At 70.4% G+C, this 10,093-nt stretch overlaps 2 protein-coding genes across 3 annotated transcripts in view; one reads left to right on the forward strand and one right to left on the reverse strand.

Moving 5' to 3' along the window:
• The window catches only part of LOC113994084 (mitochondrial import inner membrane translocase subunit TIM16-like), a 39,453-nt gene extending 38,622 nt beyond the window's left edge, over nucleotides 1–831 (forward strand). For both annotated transcript variants that reach the window (XM_027732764.2, XM_027732763.2), the window contains one exon: nucleotides 109–831. In XM_027732764.2, coding sequence (XP_027588565.2) covers nucleotides 109–195 — 87 coding nt within the window. In that variant the 3' untranslated portion in view covers nucleotides 196–831. The remainder of the gene's footprint in view (nucleotides 1–108) is intronic.
• On the reverse strand, nucleotides 769–8,989 carry GLIS2 (GLIS family zinc finger 2). The gene is made up of 6 exons (XM_027732768.2): nucleotides 8,937–8,989; nucleotides 4,844–5,222; nucleotides 4,230–4,406; nucleotides 3,726–3,859; nucleotides 2,999–3,117; nucleotides 769–2,889 (listed from the first exon to the last, which is right to left on the reverse strand). The coding sequence occupies exons 2-6, from the start codon at nucleotides 5,204–5,206 to the stop codon at nucleotides 2,102–2,104; spliced, it is 1,581 nt and encodes a 526-aa protein (XP_027588569.1). The 5' UTR covers nucleotides 5,207–5,222; nucleotides 8,937–8,989; the 3' UTR covers nucleotides 769–2,101.
• Nucleotides 8,990–10,093: the final 1,104 nt, after the last annotated feature.

Below are 10,093 nucleotides of genomic sequence, written 5' to 3' on the forward strand. Positions count from 1 at the left end.
GGGCTGCACCTGTGTGGGCACCTTCCCCTGCCTGGGATTCGGGACAGGCAGAGCCCGAGCACCCCTGTGGGTGAGGCAGTGAGGGGAGGTGTCACCCCATGTCCACAGGTGGTGAGAGCCAAGGAGCGGCTGGACGAGGAGCTCCGCATCCAGGCCAAGGGCGACAAGGAGAAGGAGCGGAAAGCTGAGACGTGACTCCCGCCACCCCTGGACCCCGCGTCCCTCTCACCCTTAACTTATAGGTGGCCAATAAACACCATGTCCTCCAGCACCTGGCCTGGCTGCTCCGTGCCCGGGGAGGGAGCAGGGACTTGCCCACTGCTGCCCCCGAGGGATCAGCCCCTGCCCTGGGGACAAGGAGGAGGGAGGCAGCTGGGGAAGAAGGGGTGTCCTCGGGGCATCAAGGGCTGCCAGGGCTCAAATGGCACTGGGGGAGGCTGTGGGAGCTATTTTTGGGCGGGGTTGGATGCTCTTGGACTGAGTACATGGATACCTCTGGCTCCATACCCCAGGGGTGCTGTGCCTTCTCCCTTCTCCCACCGTGGATGACTGCTGGGTTGAGGGGGGGACACACGCTGTGGCTGTCCCCACCTGCAGCTCATCCTGCTGCAGGGCTTCACTGGTGCCAAGGCTCCCTGAGCAGGAGTGTGGGGACACAGCCAGGGGTCAGTCACAGCCAGCTGTTCCCCCCCCAGGTCACACCCACCCTCTCCAGCACTCCTCTGCCCCCAGCATGGGCTCCTCACTGCTGTCACCACAGCTGCGGCATTGAAACAGGAACTTACTTCAACTTTATTGTTTTCTTAATAAACTTCCTCTCCCCTGGACGAATATAGTGTTACAGTCGTTAGCTTATCTCGTACTTGTGCAGTCCTTACACGCTACGCTAACAGCGATGGAGCCCAACAGGAGGAAAATAAAAACAACCCAGAAACTACGATAGAAAGGCACTTCGAGACCGTTAAAATACTGATGTCCTGGAATGTGCAACAACAAACCGACGAGGAGCGAGGAGACGTTACACCGGCCGGGGCGGCCTGGTCGATGGCCCGCGGCCATGCTGGGCTGGGGCAGCGCCGGGCGGCCGCCGGTGAGAGCAGGGAGACCGGCTCCCTGCGGGGCACGCGTGGCTGGGCCTCCTCAGCATGGAGGGGCAGCACTGGGGAGACCCCCACGGTTCGGAGCGGGACGTGGGTGGGGGTCCTGCCAAGCAGTGGGACGTACATATGACCCCCAGGAGAGGCTTTGAGCTGTGCCCACGCTGAGGCTGGGCACGCTGCCTGCCCCACCACTGCCCCGTGGCTGGGGGCTCACCTGGGAGCATCCCACCGGTGCATCCCGAGGAGCGGGTGCCCCGCCAGCCGGCGCCGGCGGTGCCCAGAGCCGTGCCCGCGCCGCCCGCATGCGCTCACGGTGCGTGGTTAGGTATGAACGTAGCTAGAGGGGTCTGTGCCCGGCGCGGAGCCGGCGCGGCGAGCGGCACACGCGGCCGTGTGCCTTGTCACGGGAGGGCCGGGGAGGCGGCGGGAGGGTGTGGGCGGGCGCCAGGCCGGCATGTGCCCAGCCAGCTGGGCCCGGCACGAGGGGCCATGGCTGCGGCACTGCCCGTGGCCATGCCGGCCGTGCGGGGTGGGATGGCACGGCCGGGCACAGCTCGGGGCGGCGGGAGCAGGCGGTCCCCGAGCTGTCACCCCCCTGTCTGTGCGGCGGAGGCCGGGGGGCTGCGGCCCCCCACGGCAGCGCCAAGGCTTCGGGCAGGGAGACGCCGTGTCAGCAGAAGCAGGAGAGCCCAAGCAGGGCCCTGTCAGAGCAAGGGGCTGGTCAAGAAATAAATAGCGGCGTATCCGGCTGTCCAGGCCCGAGAGGGCAGGGGGTTCCCCTTGTGCCCCCAGCTGCCCCCAGCGCAGGGTTGCAGCCGGCTCTGGCCGCCGAGGGATTATTGCTTTTCTCAGAAGAGTCCGTTCTTCTTTCGTGACAGTTAAAAGCACGAGCGAGGCCCCGCCGGGGCTGCAGGGGGGAGGAGGAGGCGATGCCCCTCCGTCTCCAGGGAGCAGGATCTGCCCACAGGGCCGGCGGCTGGCCCTGGGCATCGTCGAGCCCCTCAGTTGACTGCGGCGGGTTTGAGCAGCAGGGAGCCGGGGGGGATGAGCACCCAGCCAGGGGGCAGCGCCTCGGGGCTGCCCCCCGAGCTGACACCGGCTGAGAGGTCGAGCACAGCCCCCGGCAGCAGTGCCAGGCTTTCGGGGAGCACCCGCGGCCGCCCCGGCTCCGTCCTTTCGCCCCTCTCCTTCCGGGTGTCCGGCCCCTTGCCTGCCTTGGGAGGCCGCCCCTCAGCCCCGCTGCCCTTCTCCCCCTCGGCCTTGGCCCCGCCGGCCAGCAGCGACATGACAGGCAGCCCCAGCCCCGCCGCGAAGGGCGAGGGCAGCAGCGGGCTCTTGGCCAAGTTCAGAGGACCGCCATTGAGGGGCAGGACGGGGCCGGGCAGGGCGGGCAGGGTACCCGCAGCCCCGCAGCCCAGGGCGCTGAGGTCGAGAGGTGCCGGTGCCAAAGGGATGGGCAGCGCCGGCAGCCCTGGGGGAGCGAAGAGGGCGGCGGGGTTGGGGATGACGAGCTGCGCCCCGTTAACGTAGGGCACCTCTGGCGAGCCCAGGGGCGTTTTGGGAGGCGGATGGACCTTGAGCATCTCTGGGTGCTCGGGGGACACAAAATGCCCGTGGGCTTTGATGTGCTTGCGGAGGGAGCTGGGGTCAGTGTAGCGCTTGTGGCAGCCCGGCATCTTGCAGGAGTAGGGCTTCTCCACGTAGTGGGTGCGGGTGTGCTTGAAGCGGTCGCTGGAGTTGGAGTAACGCTTGTTGCAGCCTTCGTAGGGGCAGATGTAGGGCTTCTCACCTGCGGGACAGCACCGGGTCTGCCAGGGGGCACCAGCCCTGCTGGGTCCCCTGTGTCCCCCCGGGCCCCGCTGCTCCCCCGGTGAGCGCGGTGCGGGGGCTGCACTGACCTGTGTGCGAGCGGTTGTGGATTTTCAGGTTCTCCAGGCGGGAGAAGCTCTTGTTGCAGGTGGGGCAGCGGTGTGGCTTCTCATTGGTGTGTGTCCGGATGTGGATCAGCATCTTGTACCTGCCGGGATCGGGGGAATCACAGAATCATGGAACGGTTTGAGCTGAAAGGGAGCTTAAAGCTCATCTCATCCCAACACACCTGCTGTGGGCAGGGACACTTTCCACTAGCCCAGGTTGCTCCAAGCCCCGTCCAACCTGGCCTTGAACACTTCCAGGTATGGGGCAGCCACAGCTTCTCTGGGCAACCTGTGCCAGGGCCTCCCTACCCCCACAGGGAAGGATTTCTTCAAGATCTAATCTAAATCTCTCCTCTTTTAGTTTAAAACCATTTCCCCTTGATCTATCACTGTCTGCCTGTGGAAGTATCAGTAAGGGAATGTCAGGGAGGGGGTCAGCCCTGACTTCCAGGGCATGTCCTTGTCCCCGTACCCTGGCTATGGGGTGTGGGAACAGGGACATCCAGGCCAGCACGGTCATCCAGCCTGCCAGGACCTCACACCCTGCACCAGAGGAAGGGAGGGAGGGAGGAAGGGAGGGATGAGGGGAGAGAGGGAGGGATGAGTGGAGGGAAGGAGTGATGGACACTCCCTCTGCACAGGCCCAGGTTCCTGCCTCCCACAGCACCCCCCAGGGACCCAGAGATCTCCCAGAGCCACCCATGCCCACCTGGCATTGAAGCCCCTGCCATGGCGGGCACAGCCCTCCCAGTGGCAGCAGTACCCTGCATCCTTCTCGGGTTTGACATGGAAGTCATTGACATGGTCCACAAGGTCTTGCAGGAGGTCAAAGAACTGGTTACACTGTGGGCAGAAGGCTGGGGGTGAAGAGGCCTGGTGGGGTGGGCACCGGGGGTGGCCAGGACCCCCAGCAGGGCCAGCCCCTGCTCCCCATCCCACCCCAGCTCCCACCTGGACCACATGCACAACAGGACCAGCATTTGGGGAGATGGAAATGGCCCTTTGCATGACCACCTTGTATCACCCTGCACAGCCTCCAGTTACCCATGACTCCCCCTCCAGTCCTACATTGTCCCTGAACGGCCCTCCAGCCCCCAACCTCACCCCCAGTCCCACAGAGCTCTGCCATGGCCTTCCAGCCCCACCTCAAAGCTTCCACACACCCCACCAGCCCCACAACCCTCCATGGTCCCCCCCATCCCTTCCTGCTGACCTTGGACCAGCGGCAGATGAGCTGCTTGGGCAGGGGCAGCTCAGGGGCGAGGCGTTTCTCCTTGCTGGGGGGCAGGAAGGCAGTGGGGGGCAGATGCAGGGCCCCCCCAGCCCCCAGTGGCAGGAAGAACTGGAAGGAGCTGGGGAGGCCGTCGATGTAGCGCAGGGACTGGAAATCCTGGAGCAGAGCCCGGATGAGGAGTCAGTAGGGGACGGGGCCAAGCTGGATAGAGACTCCAGGAGACCCCAGAACCCTACAGAGAGATCCCCAGAGATCCCCCAGACCCCCTGAGACCCCAAAGCCTCCCAGAGATGCTGAAAGATCCTCCATAGCCCCCCCAGAGATCCCCTCATGCTCCCCAGAACCCCCTCTAAGCCTCCCACTCCCCCACCCCAGGGACCCCAAAACCTCACAGATACCCCCTGAGAGAGCTTCCAGGAGGCACCCTGGGGATGCCACTGGAGTCAGGGGGCAAGGGGGGAGGGCAGGCAGGACATTGACCCCAGGGTGTGTGTACACCGGCAGCACTGGGCACGCTGCCGAGGCTGGGAACGCCGTCTGGGCACAGTCCCCATGGCTGGGGACACCTCGCGGGGGGTCACGGCCGTACTTACGTGGGGGGTGAGGGGGCCGGGCAGGTCCCCGCTGCCCTGGCGCTCAGGGGACAGCGAAGCACTGCCAGCCGGAGACTCCCCCCCGGAGCGGGGCGAGAGGCTGAGGTCCACCACCGGCACGGCAGCCGGGAAGCGCCCATCCCGCGGCTCCACCAGCCTGGAGTGTGCCAGGAGCCCGGGGGACGGCGAGGCTGGCACAGCACGGCGACCCCCTCGGCTGCCCCCTCGGCCATCCCCGACCGGCGGGGTGTCCGGGCGCTGGGGAGCGCGGGGTCGGGGCCCGGAGGGACCGCGCTTCTCCCGGGCAGCTCGCAGCTTGGAGATGCTCAGCTTGAGGTCCAGGGGCTCCTCCAGGGAATGCATGGTGCCGGGGTGGACTCTGCGGGGGACAGCCGGGGGTCACCGCAGGGGTGGGGGCACCAGTGCCACCCGGAGCATCGCCCCAGCCCGGCCCCATGGCGATGCCCAGCTCTGCCCCGGTCCGGAGGCCACGATGCTGGCACAGAGACTGTGCCGTCCCTTCCAGCCACCCTGCAGCGGCCCCTTCCCTCAGCGGGCAAAGGGCAGCGCATGGCACTGGGCCCCCCCCCCGGCCTCTCGGTGTCCCCAGCATGTCCTCTTCGAGTCGCCGGCACAGCCCCTTGGCCCATGACCAAACCCTGCCGGGGATTGCCAAATCCCCCGAGCACCCGCGGCGCGGGAGCCGCGGTGTCCCCATTCTGCCCCCCCGGCCCGTCCGTCCATCCATCCATCCGTCCGTCCCCGCGGGCATGCCCCAGCGAGGCCTTTCCCAGAGGCAGAGGAGGGCGGTGGCGGCCACCAGCCCGGCGGTGACCCGGGCAGCCGAGCCCGCTGGCCCCAGCCCCGGAGGCGGCAGAGCTTCCTCCCCCGTCGGGGCCCCTTCCCCGCTGGCCAACGCCGCTGCTGCCGGGGCCGGGCAGGGGCTGCCGGCCGCACGGCGTGGCATGGAACGGCATGGAATGGCACAACACAATGCCACCCTCGTGGCTCGGCCGCCACACATCTGGCAGGCAGCTGAGAACCGGGCAGCTCGGTGCAGCAGTGAGCGCCCAGCCAGAGCCCCTGCGGTCCCCCGGCTGTGCCCCCGCGGCCACCCGCATCGCCCAGGGCAGGGTGGGGGCGGCCGAGGGGCCGTGTCGGGGGGCACGGCGCACCCAGCACACGTGGCAGCGGGGGGCCCCCCCTCCATCCCCACCCCGCCCCGGGGGGCCCGTCCCCCGCCCTGCCCCGCCGGAGGGGCCCCCCGCGCTGGCGGGGGTCCAGCCCGGCTCAGACGCTGAGGAATGTGGAGGAGCCGCGGGGGGCATGGGGCCCGGGCGGCGGGGCGGGGGACCCCTTGCCTGCACCCCCGTGCTGGCTGAGGGGCCGGCCCCAGGGGGGGGTTCCTGTCCCAGGCTCCCACGGAGGGAGGAGCTGCCCCACAGCATCGCATCACTGAGCCCCCACCCCCCGGCCCCATAGCGGGGTCCCTCCTCTCCAGTGGGGGGGCCCTGCCTAAGCATCCGCCTCCTCCCACCGCTGTGGGGGCTGACCCGTCCCCTGGGGCAGGGACACCCTCCTGAGCCCCTCCGGCCACGGGGCCCGCCCCATAGTGGGGGTCCCTGCACTCTGGGGGGTCTTCAGCCTGAGCCCCACTGCGGGACCTGCCCATGGGGTGTCCCCACCCTGAGCCCCCCCACGGTTTTCAGGCTACAGCGGCTTCCCATGTGCCCCACAGCCTGGTGGCACAGCTCGAGGACAGACGGACAGATGGCGGGGGGGCTGCACCACAGCTGGGGTGTCACAGTGGAACCCCCAGCCGAGGGAGTGGGACAGGGCGCTGGCAGCCCACAGTGGGGCCAGGCAAGACATCAGGGCTGGTCCCACCGTGGCGGCCGCGTCCCCACGTCCTCCGGGCTGGGAGTTTGGGGGGTCCCGGCGCGGGCGGTGCTGGGTGGGGACGGCAGCCATCCCCGGGCGGGACGGGTGGGAAAGGGGCCTCCAGCCGCTGACGCCAGGGCTCCCAGCGCGGCCGCGGGCGGGCGGGCAGGCAGCTGCCAAACCACGCGGCCTCGGGAAACGGGGCGCCGCGGGGGCCTCGCCGGGATGGGGACGGGGACGAGCCCTAGGGTGGCTTGGCCGGACGCCCCGGCACCTGCGGCCCCCGCGCGCGGCCCCTGGCCGCTCCTGCCTGCTCTCCCCCCACGGCCTCTCCTGCCCGCGCCAGGCGCTGCCAGCCCAGCCCCAGCCCAGTTCCCAGCTTCCCCCCCGCCACACCAGTTCAAACCAGTCCGGCGCGGCGCCGGGCCCAGGGGCTTCCCAGTCCGGGTGGGGGCCGTTGGGATAGAGCCCAGGCGTGGGGGGAGTCCCCCCATCTCTGCTGGCCGGGCTGGGGTCCCCTGGGCCCCCCACACTGCCCGGCCGCCGGCACGGCTGGGGGACCCGGGGTGACCCTGGTGCAGCCGGCGGGGTGCCAGGTCTCCAGGCTGCTGGCATTGCCGGGGTGTCGTGTGTCCCCCCCAGCCCCAAACCCGCCAGGAATAGCACAGAAGGGCCGCGGGGCAGAGGCTCCCGCAGCGCAGTGGGCTCGGGGATGGCGGCGGCGAGGGATGCCAGTGCCGCGGCCAGGGGACGGTGACCCTGGGGCTCGGGGAGTGGGAACGGCGCCAGCGCTGCAGGCAAGGCTCGGTCCCCGCCGCCGTGGCACTTGGCAGCGGCAGACTGGCACCGCCGCGACGAGAGGCAGCTCCCGAAGCCCCCCGTGCCGGGGCAGCGTGGGTGGGTTGGCAGGATGTGGGTCATTGTCCCCACGGCTGCCACCGTGGGACCCGCCATCCCTCCTTGTCCCACTGCGGATGGTGCTGGCACTGCCACTCCTCACTGGAGCCCGCCGGTGCCCGCCGGGGCTGGGGGAGGTCACATCCTGCTGGTGGCTCCAGCTTGTCACTGTGGTCCCCAGCACCCGTCCCCCCCTGCCATCTGGGCTGATGGCAGCCCCCAAAGCTTTCCCCAGGAGGGGCCACGGTTGGAGTTGCAGTCCCCAAGCCGAGGCCAGTGCCATGGTCCCCCCTTCCCAGGCATGTGGAGGTCGTGGGGATCCTGGCAAGGGGCTGACACCACCCACCCTCCGGGGAGCAGCCCCACAGCAGTGCCATCAGCAGCAAGGACCCTGCTACCTCTGCCTGGGGACACGGCTGGAGCACGCGGGGACAGGAGCAGGGTGGTCCCCAGTGCCCAGCAAATCAGCACCCTGGGTGCGGCAGCAGCACGGGGATGGGGGGACCCGGGGACCCTGGCTGGGGGGGGCGGGGGTGGTAACAGCAGGGTGACAAAGGCATGGAGAAGAGGAGGTGGCCACTAGCAGCAGGGTTTCTCCATGCTGGGCAGGGAACGAGTCCCTGCAGCAGTGCCCAGGGACACTGGGGACAATTTCTGGTCCCTGCTGCTGGCACCTCAGGGAGGGGGGTCACCCCAACCTAGTTCCCGAAACCCCCCTCAACGGCACAGCCTGGGGTTGGCCACCCCACAACTCAGCCCCACGAGGCCGTCACCCCCCGTGATGGGGACTGTCACCTTCCATGATTGGGACCAGGTGTACCCCGCGAAGAGGACGGGGGTGACGGGTGGCTGCTCGGCGGTGGCACCGTCAGGGTGGGACCGCGATGGGGCCGCCCTGTGCCCCCCACCCAATACCAGCCCTTCGCCCTCCCCACACCGTGGGGACACTGGTGTGTCCCCGGGAGTGGCTGCAGCCGGGCAGAGGCACCCAACACGTCCCCGCCGCAGCCCCCGCCCCACGGCCAAGGTCAGGACACCCGCCCGGGGTGCGGGGGGACAGCGGGTAACGGCCACCCCCCCCCCCCGGCACCCACCGGGCAGCAGCGGGTCCCCTCTCCTCACCTCCCCGGGGGTGCAGCGGGGCCACGTCCCCTCCCGACCCGCTCCCAGGGCGGGGGGGCTGCAGGTGCCAAGGGACCCCCCACACCCCACGGGGTGGCGAGGAAGGGGCTCCCCGGAGGGTTCCCCCTCCCCCGGCGGTGGCAGCATCCTCATCATCCTCCTCCCCTCCGCGGCGCCCGGAGCGCGATCGTACCTGCGGTGGGGGCTCAGAGCCAGGCGGGGAGCGGGGCGGGGTGCGGGGCTCGGCGGAGCGGGGCCCCCCGGGGCCGGTGCCGGGGCCGGTGCGGGGCGGCCGAGCCGCTCCGCCACATCCGCAGGGGCTGGGGGCGGGGGTGGCGGCGGCGGGGCTGGGCCCCCCCTGCCCGGTCCCGGGGGCGGCGGCGGGGCGGGGGCTCTGCCCGCCGTGATTTATGGCCGCCCCGCACCGAGCGGCCCGGCCCCGGCTGCGGGCGGCGCTGGGCGGGGGCGGGGGCGGCGGCGGCCCCTCCCCGCCTCCGCGGGGGGCACCGGGGGGCACCGAGCCCCGCCCCGGGGGGGACCCGCGGGGGACCCGCGGGGGGACCCCCGCCACCCCCCCGCACAAGGTCACCCCGGCGCTGCGGCACAGCCGACCCCCGCCCCCCGCGTGTCCGTGTCCCCACCGGGGACGTGGCGGGGCGGGGGGGCGGCAACCCCCGGAGCCCCCACCCCGCGCCGGGGCGGCTCGAGGGGGGGAAGGGGGGGGTCACACCGGGGAAAAAGGGGGTGGGGGGATCCCCCTCCCTGCAGGAGCGGCGCCGCCCGCCCGCCGCGTGACGTCACAGAGCGAGGCTGGCGTCACGCCTGGCGGGGGCCCCCGCATGACGTCACCGGTGGGGGGTTGTCCCGGGGCCGCGGCTCCTTCCGGCGGCAGGATGTGGCGGGGCCGGCCCGGATGCTGCAGCCTCGCCGGGGGGGTCCCTCCCCCGGGGCCCACGCGGGTGGCTGGTCACACCCCACCCGTGATTTTGTTTTGAGGGAGGGAATGCAGCTGCGGCGTCCCCAAGGGCCCCCCCACCCAAAATGGGGGGGGAAAAAACCCTTGCCCCCAGGCGGGTTTTTTGTTTGGCGGGGAGATCTGCGGTGTCCCCAGCAGTCCTGCTGTATAACAAGAGGCGCACGAGTGGGAGACAGCACTGCTCCACGCGGGTGGCAGAAGTCACACCCCACCCGTGGTTTTTCTTTGCGGGGGGGGGGGGGGGGGCTGCTGTGTCCCCAACAGGCCATTAGGAAAGGGGGGGGGGGGGGTGTCACGGGAGGGCTGCACTGTCCCACACGGGGTTTTTGGTGGAGAGAAAGCTGCTGTGTCCCCAACAGCCCCACCCCAAAAGG

Source organism: Pipra filicauda, unplaced genomic scaffold (assembly GCF_003945595.2).
Source record: "Pipra filicauda isolate LSUMZ 115617 unplaced genomic scaffold, ASM394559v2 scaffold73_size2923735_pilon, whole genome shotgun sequence".
Classification (NCBI taxonomy): domain Eukaryota; kingdom Metazoa; phylum Chordata; class Aves; order Passeriformes; family Pipridae; genus Pipra; species Pipra filicauda.

What these genes read in the sequence shown, in the direction of transcription:
- GLIS2 (XM_027732768.2), bottom strand. Translation starts at nt 5,206, where the DNA reads ATGCATTCCCTGGAGGAGCCCCTGGACCTCAAGCTGAGCATCTCCAAG. An exon ending in TCATCTGCCGCTGGTCCAAG is followed by an intron (nt 3,860 to 4,229) that starts GTCAGCAGGAAG and finishes TTCTGCCCACAG; the next exon opens with TGTAACCAGTTCTTTGACCT. An exon ending in GGCAGGGGCTTCAATGCCAG is followed by an intron (nt 3,118 to 3,725) that starts GTGGGCATGGGT and finishes CGATCCCGGCAG; the next exon opens with GTACAAGATGCTGATCCACA.